Source organism: Cricetulus griseus, chromosome X, assembly GCF_003668045.3.
Source record: "Cricetulus griseus strain 17A/GY chromosome X, alternate assembly CriGri-PICRH-1.0, whole genome shotgun sequence".
Taxonomy (NCBI): domain Eukaryota; kingdom Metazoa; phylum Chordata; class Mammalia; order Rodentia; family Cricetidae; genus Cricetulus; species Cricetulus griseus.
This window is the reverse complement of record NC_048604.1, coordinates 28,818,163-28,834,760: the sequence shown is the minus strand read 5'-3', so window position 1 is coordinate 28,834,760 and position 16,598 is coordinate 28,818,163. Positions and strand designations below refer to the sequence as shown.

The window sequence follows — 16,598 nt, the reverse complement described above, 5'->3', positions numbered from 1 at the left end:
TACTACTTCCTCCTTCCTTCCTTTGACCGTCAGCTCTCCTACACTAAGTCTGAAAACAGTCATGCATAGACAATGACTATCTAATAACACCCTATATGAAGAGCTGTTCTCTCATAATCTGTTTCACACAATCACATGCGTCTGCCAATTCCACATTCTAAGGTGTTCTTTAAAAGACACCCCCAGTTTCCAGGTGGTGATAGCACACACCTTCAATCCCAGAACTCTGGAGGCAGGGGCAGATGTATCTCTGTGAGTTTGAGGTCAGCCTTGGTCTACAAATCAAGTTCCAGGACAGCCAGGAATACACACAGAGAAACCCTGTCTTGAAAACAAAAACAAAACAAAAAGAAACCTCCCTGCTTTTCATTGCCACTAAACCAACTTGGTCTAGGTCTCATTCTCTCCAGCATCCCAGCTGTCTGAAGTTCAAGTTCATTTTCCATGCTCTATACTTCCAATGGCCCACGTGGTCACGGCCACCTCTACAGTTTTCTATACCTCCCCGCACTTCCTTCCTCCTGACAACTTGCAAGCATATCTTCCCCCACCTGCCCCTGCTTTTAGTTTGTAGCATAAATTCCTCCTTATCATTTGTCTCCCATTTGCCTAGGCCACGAGGGTCCACTGATGCTCGCTACACTCTGAAATTATGTTTGCATATCGGTTGTTCATTTATTTGTCTTATCTTCTAATGTTTGGAAAGAGAGTAACTGGTATAATCATAATTGGAAGGCAGAGAGTGTGAATGGTTGTAGCATTACTGGTATCAACCCTGCTTCGGAGCCTTAACTGTTTGCTGTCCCCTCTGCTTAAAAGCCCTCTCCTTGGGTATCTTCTTTTTTTTGCTCTCCAGATTTACTCAAGTCCCTTCACAAATGTCACCTTCACAAAGAGACACCCATACCTACTTTGTGCACACAATTTCTCCCTCATTGCTGCCTACCTCTATTGATCCATTTTTCTTTAGAACTCTAATCAGACCCAACATTATATTAGATATTATGTGTGTTTTTATTCTCTCCCCTGCTAGAATTAGAATATAACCTCCACGGAACAGAGACTATTGCTTTAATCACTGCATAATCCTTAGTGTGTATAGCAGGTCCAGGCACTGAGAATGTACTCAATAGATACTTGTTACATGCTGTTGAATGTAAATCTAGTGCTGGGTTTGATCCCTACTCCTGTTTTCAAATTCTTTATGACCTTTAGTCAATTGTGTCTTTCCTCTGAGCTTTACTTTCTTACACTTTAACTTGATGATGACTCTACAGACTCTATATGCAAAAGTGAACCGTAAAGAAAATGAAATGAGATAAAGTTTGGGAAAGTAGCCAGCCTTGTGCAAAGAAGGCCGGTCAGGTGGAATGTGGGACAGACCAACAGCCCTGACTTCTAGAATCCCTACCATATAGCCTTCACCAGCCTTGGCTCTTCTAGCACCCAACATGACCAAACAGTTACTGCTGTGCCCATGGAAGCCACACTCACCTGCCACAGTTGTAGAGGTCACAGCAGAAGCAAGTGTTTCCCCGGATGCGAGGTGTGCAGAGTCCACGGCTAAGTTGAGGGCAGTTCACCTGAAGACACAAAACACCCGTGGGAGAAGCTAGTACTGGCTGGGGGGACTAGTCCTCTGGGATTGCAGTGTGAGTTAGTGACGGACGGAGACAGAAACGATGGCTGGGACATGAGCATACCAGTGCAAAAGAAAGAGGAGCCGAAGCAGAGAGGTAGCTAGCTATGCCTGTGCATAAAGCAAGCACCTATAGAGCTGGGATTGTGGTTAGCCCCAGGCACAGTCCTTAGTGCCTCACTTACACAGGGCAGGGGGAGAGAAGAGGAAAGGCAGATGGAACAGTGGGTGGGATAGTAAGTGGATGTTAGGGTATAAGGATATGAAGGGTGAGAAAATCGGAGCACGGGATGAAAGAAGACCTGCTAGAAAGGTAGACAGAGGGGCCATCACATGCACACTGAAGTACAACAGTACCTCTTTAATTGCCTGGGTAATGTTCTTCAAAGACCTCGTAGAAGGAGTAAGTTTGTTTGAGGAAGTTATGACCTTATACAGAAAAAAACGAGTTAAGAGAAACAGGATTACAAGCAAACTTATGGAAACTGTTACGAATATCTGTGCCACCGGCAAGTTAAGACAAGAAAACTATCACAATGAAATCAAGAGAATTTACAGTCTTACATATTCTGAGTTTATAAAAACATCTTGCAAAACTAAAAATATAGGGAAGAGTCTGCATCTATCTTCTCTTGCTTTTACACAAGAAGTTTTTTCAAGTTCCCATCACCCTAAGGGTGTGGTAAAGTCCTTTCACATTTCTTTGGCTTTGTTGCAGAAATATTCATAGGAAATAGGCAGTTTTCTTCATATTGGGCCCTTCATCCAAGTGCCCTTTGCCTTTTTGCTATGCTGTTAGCGGCACACATTTTATTCCTCCTTCTAACCCAGGAACAATTAGAAAAATGGTAACTTTGTGTTGCTACCATAACAGAAGCATTTAACATCCTCGGGAGCAAGATAACTCCAAGAACACCATTCATGACGTGTTTTATGTAGAGTAGCTCCTCATGAGGTTGTGTGACATAGTGGCCATTTTGCTTCTATTTGTCTTCTTTTTTTTTCCAATCACACGTGTGCTATCTCTTAATGTTACTTTTGTAATTTGTATTAGTTCTTTGAGAATTTCATACAATTCATTTTGATCCTATTTACCCCTTTTTCCTAACTCTTCTTAGATTCCTCCCTGCTTTCCTACCAACCCAGCTTCATGTCCTTTATTCCCCCCCCACACACACACCCCATAGAGTCCAATTTGTGCAGCTAATGTACTCTTGGGCGTATCCTCACAGTGAATGAGTTTCATTTTGAGGTTAACAGAGTACCAACTTGTCAGACTTCCCAGAAACAGGTAGAATTTCATATGTTGGAATCCATTGGTTGGGACTATGATGTGCTAAAATCAAAGTGCTCCCCCCACCCAATGTTTCCACTGTCAGTGCCTCTAGCTAAAGCAACAGGGAACACAAGGAAATATGGGGCAGGAAAAAATATTCTCCTGAGCCTACTCTTAGGCTGGCCTCTTAGTGGTGTCATGAGAAGGCCACACTAACAATCTGGGCCTCCTTAGAACCTTAAGATAGAATGATTGCTCGGTTATCCTGATTTGGCCTCCAGATCCTGCTCACGGGTGGGGTTCATGCTCTGCCTTCTTAACACAGGCCTAGTGTCCTGGTAGGCTTTATATCTTCTTCGAGCTGAGCACCAAGTCCAGGCAATTGACTCATTATCGGCAGAGATGGGGGAGGGACACACACTGAAAGACTATTGGCTGGGGTCAGAGATGCAGCCTGTGGCCATGGAACAAAATTAATCTGATTAGGCCTCATGAGGCTCCAATCCATGACATGTCCTCAGTTACACTGTGTTTTGACCCACTGAACAAATACCTCAAAACATCTAGCAGTATGCCTTAGGTCTTTGGAAAGAAATAATATAGAAAAAGTGGTTCATGTCTGGAGAGTTGTCTCAGCAGTTAAGAGCACTTGCTGTTATTGCAGAGGACAGGGTTCGATTCCCAGCATCCACATGGTGTCTCATAACTATGTGTACCTTCAGTACACATGTGGTGTACATACATACATGCAAGCAAAATACTCATATACATAAAATAGTAAAATAAATGAATCTATTTTTTTTAAGAAAGGTTGTTTCAGATAAAACAGGGGACTTTCCCATGAGGTAAAGACATGCAGCATCATTGTGGCTCACCTCCTCAGCTTCCCTCTGGGATGTCTTGGGAACATAGTGGCACCGGTTAGCATAGAGTGGTTTCAAATCCTATAAAGGGAAACACCAAACCAAAAGGGTTTTGGCTTTGGAAAATAAAATATCAAGAGCCCTGCTTGCTAATAAAAGATTTGAAAACACACAGAGATGGGGGCAGTAGGTTGGGTAAAATTCTTAAAGGTGTCTATGAGGGGGCCTGAGAATGTATGGATCAGACAAAATCATTCTAATAACTGCTTTCTGTTAGACTGCTTTGCTTAATGAGAAACCGGGAAGACTGATTGAAAAATGAGTTTCTTGAAATTTCCTCTCTGGTTTTCTTTTAACTTCTAGGCTTTGTCTTCTTGCAAACAGTCCCTAGGGAGCAAGATTAAAAATTCCAGGTTATTGCAATATTACACTTCTAAATAGTGAGAGAAAGAGAAGTTTTAGCTATGAGGTCTCATTATGACCTGGGGACTAGGCCAGCGCTGATTGACTTGCACTCCCTGCTGTTATTTCCATGGCCTTTTCAAAGGGAAGAGGTGAAGAAGCCAGAAGCTGAAGGATGGGCAGCTACCTAGTCCACTGGAGATTTTAACTCAGCTGAACGACAAGCCATTTTCACCCACCCACACAGCTTAAAAGCTGGAGAACTTAACTGTACCACTAAGACAAAGACAAAAAATTAATATGTGGAGATCAAGGACAGTTGATTTACTCCGCTAACTTGGCCAGCTTTCTGATGAAACTCTCAGGCATGAGGGTTGGAAGCCAGAGATGCCTGGGAAGTTGTAACCAGAAGATGCTGTCATTTCCAGAACTGATACTAAGCAGCCCTATGTAGCAGGGGTCTTTGGACAAAGTCACATTAGTAAGACAACAGTTTATGCAAAATGGCCTTTAAGGGTTTAGTTCAAAGTGCCCAGGCAGAATGGATTATCTTTTGCCTTTCCCTTTCTGCCCTTACTTCTCTTTCTAGTTCCAATCTTGGTGGTTATTTTCTCTATACCTATGATTTAGAATCTCCTATACTTGGCATTGAATGCCTCTTGCCTTCTATTCTGTGACCCCACCAATGACCTTGGGCTTTCCATTAGCTCATGCTTCATAATTCTCTTTGCTGTTCGGTGTTATAAAAATGTGCTGCTATTAATTCAGTCTGGAGTCAGACTAGAGAGGAATTTGGACTCTTGATGCTCACAACTGGCAGAATTTATTTTCGATGCTGGAGTAACAGCAGACTCATTATTATTGTGTTCAAGAAAAGGTTTGGCCATGCTGGTGACCATAGCCCTGTGACCTGGTTTTACAGAAGCCATTCAACCACCACCCTTAAATGAAGACAGGCATGCAAGATGATTGCCCACTAGCTATGTCTTGCTGTTATTCTGCACTTAATCCGCAGAAGAAGGGCAAGAACAGACAATTCAGGGGTGAGAAGAGGTCACTGAGCCTGAGCTTGCAACCTCTTTAGCCTGAAGGACTGCCAACCTCGGCAAGAAGGGATGGAAACGGATACTGCTATATATGAGATGGCATGAGCATGCCTACTACTTAATTTCTAACCCTAAAAGGTAAAATTCTATTATATACACTAGGAAGAGAAAAAATTGTGACTCGAGAGCGAAGTGACTTTCCCAGATAATGAATTGCCATAGGCGGGGAGATGGACAAAGAAAAGGAATACAAAACAAGAATGAGAAAGAACAGCTCACTGTAGAGGGATGCGTTGGAAATTATTAGGTATTGGAACAGTTTAGATTCACTCAAGTCAAAGAAATATGGCAAGATGATATGAAAGGGCCTCACCAACAGAGCAGGCTGGCTTTTAACTCACCCAAGTTGGCTAGGATCTAAATGTGACTTTCATTAAGTAGTCCAATACACGTGGCTATGGAATACTCCTCTTCCCCCAAAATGATTTAGGTGCCAAGGACAACTGCCAAACATCCTTGAGCTGGTTCAGTGTTAGAAGAAATATTTTCTTGAAGATGTATCCAGCCTTACATTATGACATATATTATAACTAAAAGAAGAAAGCTGCTTTGTAGAAAGGAAGCTGTGACTACCCTTCAAAACAAATGTTCACTGGTAAGGGTGTAAGGGTGGTATCATGGCCTTAGGCAGCCATGATGTGGTCCTGTGGGGACGCAGATCATTTGATTCTGTAGGGTGGTTTCTAACTCTTAAAGGTTTTCTGGTGGTTGGAGGGTAAATTCCATATCACATGAAATATAGTAGAAGTCATAAAAGTGAAGTTACAATCGGGTTGGCTTAGGTCTGGGAATCAAGGAGAGCTGGACTTGGTGACAGCTGACAGGGAGAGAGGAGTCAACTCATATCAATTCTCTGTCCAGAGATAGAATCAGGGGAGCATGGCCTGACTTCAGGGACAGAAAGAAGGACAGGTAGAGGATCTGTGATTTAACAGCATCTTGGTGTCATCAAAATCTGTTGAATACAATGATACAGTACAACTAACGAACCACAGAATATACAAGTGGCCTTAAGACTTGGAGATGAGTAGGTTGTGATAGTTAATAATGATTATCAACTTGACAGGACCCAAAATCACTTTGGAGACAAGCCTCCAGGCATACGGAAGAACTCATTTAGGTTAGGTTGGCATATGGTCATGACTGGCAGTGATGATCTTGGTTGGCTTAAGTGAAGCAGAAAGACCCACCCTGAAGGACAGTGGCAACATTCCCTGAGCTGGTGTCGTGCACTGAAAAAGTAGAAAGTGAGCTGAGAGCCGGCATGCATCCTTCCTGCTTCCAGGCTGCAGATGCAATGGAACCAGTGTTTCCGGTCCCTGCCGCCATGCCTTCCCTGCTGTGGGGGACTGTTCCTCAGCTTGGAGCAAAATTATGGGTATTGCCAGGGTATTATTACATCAACAGGTATTGGAATTTTTTTCACCATTGCTTCATTGAACCAATGATCCAAAATGTTAGGCCAATAAGGGAAATATAAAATCAAAATCACAATGAGGTACTGCCTCTCACTCACTAGAATAATCAGATAATAATGAAAATTGTGAGGCTGGGGAGACATCAGAATCCTTCTACAGCACTGGTGAGTATAACACACTGCAGCCACTTTGGAAAACACTCTGGTAGACCTCAAACAATTAAACACAATTATCGTATGTCCTAGCAGTTCCATTCACAAATGGAATGGATATGAAAATACAAATAAGCCCAAATGTTGACCACATCATTGTATATAATAGTGAAATGGTAGAAACAACCCAAATGTCCATTAGCTGGTGAATGGATAAACAAAACGTGGTATATCCATACAATGCACCATTATTGCACCATAAAACAGAATGAAGCACCGACCCATGAAACAGCCTGGATGAACCTGGAAAACATTATACTAAATAAAAGAAAGCCAACCATAAAGTCCACATATTAGGAAATTCCTTTAGTATGAAGTGTCTAGAATAGGAATAGCTATTAAAGTTGATGCTTCAGGATTGGGGAGAATGGAGAGATAGGATATAAAGGACAAAGGATATAGGGTTTCTTTTTGATATGAAGAAAATCTAAATCTGTCTGATGTCTCCATGAAACTGTGAATATACTAAAAACTACTTGACTATAATCTTCAAATAGGTGCGCTTTGCAACATGTAAACTATATTTTAGTAAATCCATTAAAAAAACATTACAAGTGAAAGAAAGGAAAAAAAGGAAGCCATTTTACCTCGATGATGCCATCAAAATCTACTATAGGCTTCTGAGCTGCTAGGCCTATCTATGTTGCCATGGTGACTGTTTCAGAGTGAGTACTGCTTGTCAAATGGGGATAATAATGCCTGCCCTACATATCTCACAGGATTGCTGTAGGTCTCAAATGAGATAATAGATGTGAAGACACATTCAAAACCTAATGTACTACACAAAAACAAGGAATTACTGTTATTAAGATGGCTCCTATTGAATACAAAATAGCATGCACACTATGATTGACTACAACCAATGCTACCAAATCATGTATATATTCAAAGAGAAATATGCAAAGACCACCAAAATTGCTTTGTTAGGGGACAGAATTTTAACCATTAATAATTACTGATATATTGTTTCGGAAGCAAAGCATGGTTGAAAAAAAGAGATGGCTCTTCTCAGCTGAAACCAGAATGTTTAAATCTGGTAAAGTGGACAAGATTTATATTCCTGGCCCTCAAAACAAATAAGAGAAAGGGCATCTCTTTCCTATACCTTATTTTTCTCCCTAACCAAATTATTTCCTAAGCTACTATTTCAGAGGCTGGTTAGGTGTCAGCATTAACAATAATGAGCTCCTTTGATCTTGGCAAATAAGGGGCTGTCTCTTGTGTCTGAAAGAGGAGTCCAAGAAGGAGGTCCAATTGAAATGATGCTGTCTCAGATCATTCTAACCCAGAACTAGTCACACCCTTGACACTTCTTCAAATGACCTTAACAATTAGCCAATGACTAAAGTGCAGCAACGTGCAATTTGATCCACAGAAAATTCTGATACGCTAATTTTGCTCAAATTCAACTATTTTAGAAAATATAATTTCCAATAGTTCGTGAAACATTTTCATTTTCCAGTTTAATTCAGTCGAACAACTGAGTTTGCTCCAGACGCTTGGGAAGCTACTATGTCTTGCTCTTGATTTTGGCCTTTGGATCACATCAGGGCCACTTATGGATTTCTTGTGTCCAGGGCTCTTTTGTTTTGTTTTCCTAGTCCCCTTCTGACACTGAAAAATATTTTTAAAGCATGTTTTATCGCTGCATTGATAGAAAACCAAATATATTTATGTCATGTGCCAGGCTTTTTGTCTCAACCTAAAAGTTCACCATTTTTCTTCTTATTGAAGAAGAAATAATAGCATTTTGTGACCCTAAAATTACCATGTGTTCTAGGCACTAACTATGCTTACTATGATTAATGGAAAAGTTGTTCCTGGGCCAGAAATCTGGAATGGTGTGAAACAGAACACAGTAAAAGAAGGGCAAGGGCCAGAAGGCACTATGTAAGCTGCTAGCAGTGGGGAGGGGGTATTAATAGTCGTACCCAGCTTTGAACACTATGAACTCTAATACCAACCTGCCAGGCCAGTTGTGCCCACTTGTGAGAACTGCTGTGGGTGATAATGAAGTACTCTCTAATTGGATCTGAAGCCCACCCCGTCAGAGGGAATCTATACCTGGTACTGTAAATCTGCTTAAAAGCACATGGTGTGGGAAGTCACGGGCCCTAGGGGAGACCTTAATTCCATTGCTTAGCTGAAAGACATAGCATTGAACCAGCTTCTAAATATATATGTTGATACAAATAGACAATTATCACTCTCAGCCTTAATCACAGAAGCCTTTCTTTCTAGTGAACGGTGATAAATGCAGAGACTTACAGTTGCAAAAGGTGTTGAGAATCAGTGACAGTTGAGTGCCCAGCCCTAAATATGACATTTATGCCATTCCCTCCATGGCTCAGGAAATATTGTAGAAGATGGAGCAGAAAGAACGTAGGAGCTAGAAGCTATGGAGAGGAGCTGCCAAATGCCATCTTCAGGGGGAAACACACATTTTCCAACAATTACCGATGACTTTTCTGGGTATGTACAAGAGTGCACCTTTTGACAGCCAGATGTAACTATAACAGGGGCCCAGGAAGCCTTAACATATTGCTGAACTATTTCCTACTGTTAAATTCGGTAAACAGGGTACCATTGCCTTCGGTTATGTACCCATCGATGATTCCACCAGGTTGCAATACATAGTCACAATAAAATGGTCGCGTAGATGTCTCTGGACAAATTAAACAAAGTCACAAACAAAATCAAAAATCATAAATCTTGGAAAAAGACAGGAAGGGAGGAGGGACTGTTAATAGGAGTGGGAGGGGGATAAAAAGAGGAGGCATAGAGACAGTAATCCATATGCATTTATATACATGCCAGGGATTGTCAAAGAACTAGGTTTAAAAGAGGGGGCAAGATCCTTTATAGAGTGCTCAATGGGCACACTGTTAGTCCAGAGTTCTCCAAGTAAACAGTACAAATTTAGGGTTTGGGAGTGAAAATGGCCCTCACTGAACCCAGAATGGGAAGTATTTGACACCTGGAGTGAAGGACTGAACTGGGGGTAGAGGTTTTAGCATTAATCTTTCTCCAGACATCCAAGTACGTCATTACTTTCCAACCACTGTTACAGGAACAGCAATATTTGGGTATCTGAGAAAAGTAACTTTGAACTTGTGGTCTGTTCTTGTAGCTGTTGAAGGGGAGGTTGCTTTAAACACTTTTAGTGCTCCCAGGAAGTCATACGGCTTCCAGCTTCTCTATCCCTACCTTTGAGACTAGTTCCAAGCCATCCCTGAACCCCATGCCCTTGTCTTTGCCTTTCCAAATTTCACAAGCCAAAAGGTTAGGCTCATCCCTATTGCCCCTGGGAAGCTTTCCTTTTGCTCTGGAATCCAAGACACTAGGAACTCCACTATGGCACCTGGGGTGTGTTCTATTAGTTTACACCCGGTTTTCTGGATGATTGCATTGTTCATTGATGCTCTCACCTTGGCTACCAGCTACTGAAGGAGGAAGAGTGTTCCTCTCCCTTGTATATGTGTGTCCCTCAAAGCACTCATTCACATTCACTGGGGGTTTGTAGTCTTGCACAATTACTTCAACTCAAGGCTAATAATACTCACAATGTGTCTGGCAGCAAAGACCCCATCAACTATGGCACAACAAAAAGCTGCAATCACGCCAAAGCTGATAAACACGATAGAAGCCACCAGCTGCAGGAGGGAAGAAAATAAACACGTCTGTTAGCCTTTCTCGCTGTTGCTGCTTTTGGAGACCAAGTAATCCCCCAGAGACTGCCAGCCAAAGCAGAACTCTAGTCTTGTCCCTGATGGGGATTTCTTTTGTCATGCAGGATGAGTGGGCATGGGGGTGGGCACAGAGGGAGAGAGGGGCATCTGAAGCAACTCTGTAATATATTTTCAGGGTAAGCTCATAAACTCATTCTGTGAGCACCAAATGAAGAAGCTTGCTGGAATCCAGAATGCTGTCCACGAAGGAATTAGACTGCATAGCCTTTCCATCCTCAGATTCAGAAAAATGGTGGACCTTGGACATCATGTAATCCAACCCTATGATTTATTTCTGTGGAAATGGAGGCACAGTGAGGGGAAACAGTGTGTCCAGTGTCTCTACTTAGTATATGAAAGAACTGGTGCCCACCAACTCCTCGTCCTTTGGTTTTTGTACTCTCTTACTCTGCTGCTTGATGACACAGTGGACACTGATGATAACAAGAATGATTCTTGGGTCCTGCATAACTCTACATCACCTTCTACATCACTGAAGAAAGGGGACATTCAATTTACTAACACTTAAGTGTCAGAGAGATTTTGTGAGGATTGAAGTCTCTGAAATGGATAAATTCTATGGGGTATATATAAAAATTTTCTTTTTCTTTTATGAGACATGGCCTCATATAGCCCAGGCTGGCCTCAATTCATTTTATATTGGATAAGTCTGGTCTTAAACTTTTGATCCAGCTACCCAAAGGCTAGGAACACATGCATGCACAATCATGCCTAGCTAGAAATTCTTAAATAAGAAAACCAGATTGTCAAATTCATTAATCACATTAGATAACATAAATTTTCCTAAAGTGTATTTTCTTCAACCCAACTGTGGGGACATCACAATTTCAGAATGTCTCCAAGGACAAGGAGACATGATACATGAGCCCACAATCTGCCATGGTTGACCCTGTGAACTACATGGAATCAGCATTTTTCTTTCTTGAGGTTTTTGGGGAGAAAGAGGAGGAAATAACACGGCATCAAGCTATTCCCCAGGGAGAATGAAAAAATCAAAACCAAGGGTACCCTAGGGTTCACCCACTTCAGCAGGCTGAGAGGAAATACTTATCTCCTTTGGGAGTTGTTCAGAAACCTCTCTCCATAAATCTCACTTCACAGCACTGCAGATAATTGGTAAATAATGGATGAACGATGTCATGAAATTGGCATTATTAGCTATACTATGATCAGCTCTACAATTAAAACTCCCCCCATTATTTTGAATAATTTAAGCCCAAAGTGCAAACACAACTGGCAAGGGTTGAAGTCCAGGTAAAATGGAAGAAGAAACTATTAGAAGTCCCCTGGCAGTGATTCCCATATTGCTGGGGGAAATGTATGGTTAGAGTTCTATCTCTTGAGCTATTACATCATTTGATTAAGCTTGATGTTAAACAGACCCCATTGCCAAAGTTTGGATGCCACAAAGACTTGTCCACGGGGAGTCTGATCACTCACCAGGGTTCCTGATTTATAATTCCATAAAACTGTGGTGTGCTTGCAATTCAGCCTAGCCATTCTAACCCTTGCCCTCAAGGAAACCTTCTCAAAATTCAACCAGGAAAATACATCAGCTTGCCTTTGAGGGATCCCATTAGGATGGTGAACCTCAACTTCTGTTAAGTGTTGATCCTTCCTCTCAACTTTACAACACCCTTGGCTTTGAACTATGGATGGCAAAGACACAAAGATACTGTAGCTTTTTAGAGCTTGCCTGTTTCAATTTTAATATCCATCACTCAAGTGCATTTACTTTCTCTTTTTAGTTTTTGTTTTGGTTTTTGGTTTTAAGACAAGGTCTCAAGTAGCTCATGCTGGCCAATTCAAGGTGACCTTGAACTGAGCTGCTGACCTTCCTCTCTCAACCTCCTGAGTGTCAGGACTAGAGGCATGCATCACCATGCCAAATTTATGCTTGTTGTCTTAATTCATGTTCCCTAGACTATAATCTCCTAAAAGGTAAAGACCCTTTGTGAAACTTTTCCAAAAGATCGTGTAACCCAAAAGCTAAGAAGGTAACTAATAACTCAGGGCTGCAGTACTGTATAGCACAGAAACACAGGTATTCTAGGCCAGAACAGCATCCTGATTGAAGAGCCTGAAGCATTCTTTTGAGAATGAAGGGGAAAGGTTAAAGAGATCAGGTAGGTCAGTGAGGAAACACTGAGTAAGATGCGAACCAGTCCATACCACCGGCTCACTATGAGACAAGTTCTTTGAAGGCTTAGGGGAAAGGAGAAGCAATAGTTTCTTTTGTGGCCAAATTTGCACAAGCTTAAGAGATGTGTTACTTATCCACATAAACATTGAGCTTTCTAGAAGGGTGAAAACTCACCATCTGCCGCTTGTTGTCAATAAGGTTTGATCCGATGATTCCAAGGAATGATCCAAAGCCAAGCTGTAAGGCAACATAGCATTTAGGAAGACAATCAACCTGCCCACACAGTAATTCTAGTCCCTGGCCATGATTCAGGAGAGTGGAAAAGAACTGGAGTGTAAATGTCAAAGCCGCATGTAGCTTCTTAAACAAACACACTATGTACAGGGAAAGTATATTCTATTATTTGCAGTTTTCTCCTGTAGCAATGACTCATACTGAAAAAGAAACTATGTGCCCCCAAACTAAAAGGAAAGGTCAACTATAGCTTTTTAGAGCCTGCCTGTTTCAATTTTAATATCCATTACCTAGCATATGACTGGTGATTCAGTAAAAGACATATAATGGTGAGAAGCGCACATTATCGCCTGATCTGTATCTGGTTTTGAAAAGGACCTTGCACTCTCAAGCATGGATTACAGAATAAAGGTTTGCAAAGGCAATTTTTGATGCATCGGGCATACTAATCAAACTCAGGAAGTACTTTAGGCATCAGCAAGCACCTTAACCCACACTAAAAACATAGAAATAGGGAAGAACTTTTTTTGAAAGCCTGTATTTGTGGTTGACCTACTGCAATTTATGTTAGCACTTATTCACCCCTTTTTCCATCTCTGCTTCACTTATGGACAGAAGGCATTCATTAAAGGGTGAACAGAAATGGCAGTGTAAAACCCTGAAAAACAATTTCCCCGTCTAAGTGGCTGGGATTATGGCTCAGTGTAGAAGATCCCACTGCCCTCTCGGCTCTGCCATTAGTGGATTGAGCCTGCCAGGCTCAGCTGAAAGTGATCACTAACCAATAGCTATTGATGGATATGGAACTAGAAGAAGTAAAAAGTGGTGAGGACGGACCAGCAAATCTTAACACAAGCTCAGTGATGTAGGTGCATTTCTCTTCAGCCTCACTAACAGTCTTGATTTGCACCTGCAGCTTTACCTTAGTTCACAGGGGCATCTGTTTCAACCCAAGACTCGAAAGCTTTACACGTAGGCTGGAAAATCTAATGAAACCAAGGATTCGGTCTGATGGGACCATGTTGGGGAACTAACTGCTTGCCTCGGGATCCCAAGAACATAAGAGACTGAAAGGAAGCAAAGATTCCTTCTGCAGGACCAGCAATGATTCTTGGTAAACCAAAGCTGAGGTGTATAAATGAATGCCCGCCATCCCAGGCTACTGAGATTAGCCTTATGCAACAGCAGACATACACTTTTCTCCCTCCCAATCTTGTTTAAATATAACTAAAATGTGCTGCCTCAGAGTATCCCATGGTAAACATGGTCATCACACTATCCTGCCTTGCAAACCCAGGTCTTCTACTAATGTCTGTGTAATCTAGAACTGAGTAACCACTCGGCCTCTTTCCTTGTCTGTAAAACAGAACGGCCCACAGTAATGTTATCTTATAGAGCTTTGGAAGGATTAACACAAATAATACATTCAAATAACTTTCCATAGCACCTGCCATACAGTAAGTGCTGAGGAAATATTGTTTTCTTCTAGTGATTAGAATCATGTTTAATTAAAAATATTTTATGTGTATGGCTGGTTTTCCTGCATGTCTGTCTTTGCACCATGTGTGTGCAGTGCCCTTGAGGCCAGAAGAGGGCGCAATATTCTCTGAGACTGGCATTACAGATGGTTGTGAACTGCCAAGTGGATACTGGGAATAATCAAACCCTGGTCTTCTGGAAGAGCAGCCAGTGCTCTCAACCGCCGAGCTCTTCGGCCCTCAATATTACATTTTTTAAAATACATTTAGGTTTTTAAGACTTATTGTTACATTCCTTTATTTACACACACACACACACACACACACACACACACACACACACACACACACACACAGAGAGAGTGCCATGGTGTGTGAGTAAAGATCAGAGGACAACTTGATAGAGTCAGTTCTTTCCTTCCTCCACCTGAACTCAGGTAGTTGGTCTTTGTGGCAGGTGCCTTCACCTGCTGAGCCATTTCAACTGACCCAAAAGACATTTAACTTTTGAATCACTCTAATGTGATATGAGATGGAAAATTCTGTTGCTGTTTCTTTTATTTCATACCTGCTTCCATGTTTTGTCTCATTTCCTTCTCAAATATGTTCCATAGCTTTATTTTTAGAGAGGAATTCTATGAAGTGCTATGTTATGTTATGTTATGTTATGTTATGTTATGGCATTCTGAGGCACTTGTGGATAGTATAGAAATTCAGAAGGTAACATCTTACAGGGAAAATACATCCTTTAACCAAACAGCCTCTCAGTTGCCACAGATATTCATAGACTATCTTTTGAACCCAAGCAACAATCTTTTCCCTAAGACACTATGATGGTTAATACTGGCCATCAGTTTGGCAGAATTGAGACTCATGATGGAAGAGGAAGGTATGCCTCTGCAAGCTCAAAGCCATCCTGGTCTAAAAAGTAAGTTCCAGGCCAGCCAGAGCAACATAGTGAGACCTTGCCTCAAAGACAAACAAACTTACAATCACCGTGGAAATACACCTTTGGGTATGTCAGTGTGGGTATTTCCAGAGAAGTTTGACTGAGAGGGAAAGACTCACTTTGAGTGTGCGCAGGACCACTGCATGGACTGGGGAAAGCTATCTAAGCATGAGCGTGCAACACTCTGCTTCCTACCTCCGAATACAATGTGACCAGCTGCCTCTCATACCTGCTGCCATGCCTTTCCCTCCACGATGGATTGTGTCCCCTGTAACTGTAAACTGAAATAAACCCTTCCTTCCTTAAGGTACTGTTGTCAAGTATTTTGTCACATCAACAAGACGAATAACTAATAGAGACCAGAAGCAAAGCCACTGGCTATTTCTGACATTCACTTGTAGAACTGACTGGAAAGACAAGACACTCGGGAACTGGAAATCTCAGACTGATGTATTGCTCTACCCATGCCTAACATCATATTCCTTCTCATGCCATCTCATCTAGAAAATCATGGAGCCAGTGAAATGACTTGGCAGGGAAGGGCCCTTGATGCCAAGGCTGCTAATCTGAGTTCATTCTCCAGGATCCATGTGGTGTAAAGGAGAGAACCAACTTCTCCAAATTGTCCTCTGACTTCCACACCTGCCCCGTGCCAAGTCTGCCTATGTTGCCCATCTTATCCCCAGCACAAAATTAAAACTTAGATAAACAAATATAATCCAAAACCATTTTTTTAAAAAGATTCATTTATTTTTATTCTGGGTTTTTTTGGGGGGGGGGTTGAGACAGGGTTTCTCTCTGACTTTGGGGGCTGTCCTGGAACTAGCTCTTGTAGACTAGGCTGGCCTCGAACTCACAGAGATCCGCCTGCCTCTGCCTCCCGAGTGCTGGGATTAAAGGTGTGCACTTTTAAATTGGAAATCTTACCAGTATTTACTAGGTAGTGTTGTTGTAAGGACATAATGAGATGAAGTATGTGATGCTACTTGCACCGGGTAGGCTGCTAAATAAAAGCTACCTCTGAATTTCCATAGGAGAGGAGGCAGTTTATAGGGGCTCATAGGATACATGAAGGTCAGTGGGCAAACAACTAACATCTATTGAGTGGTGAGTGAAAGAAATCATTTAC

The 16,598-nt window shown here is 41.8% G+C and overlaps 1 protein-coding gene across 4 annotated transcripts in view; it reads right to left on the bottom strand.

The window, feature by feature from the left end:
- Nucleotides 1-16,598, bottom strand: part of Tmem255a (transmembrane protein 255A) — a 52,789-nt gene that overhangs the window by 21,936 nt on the left and 14,255 nt on the right. The window contains exons 3-7 of one of the 4 annotated variants that reach the window (XM_027433473.2): nt 12,983-13,045; nt 10,480-10,569; nt 3,791-3,859; nt 1,997-2,068; nt 1,495-1,583 (exon numbers count right to left, since the gene is read on the bottom strand). In XM_027433473.2, the coding sequence (XP_027289274.1) occupies nt 1,495-1,583; nt 1,997-2,068; nt 3,791-3,859; nt 10,480-10,569; nt 12,983-13,045 (383 nt within the window). The remainder of the gene's footprint in view (nt 1-1,494; nt 1,584-1,996; nt 2,069-3,790; nt 3,860-10,479; nt 10,570-12,982; nt 13,046-16,598) is intronic. The other 3 variants (XM_035450302.1, XM_027433474.2, XM_035450303.1) reach the window with 3 other exon arrangements.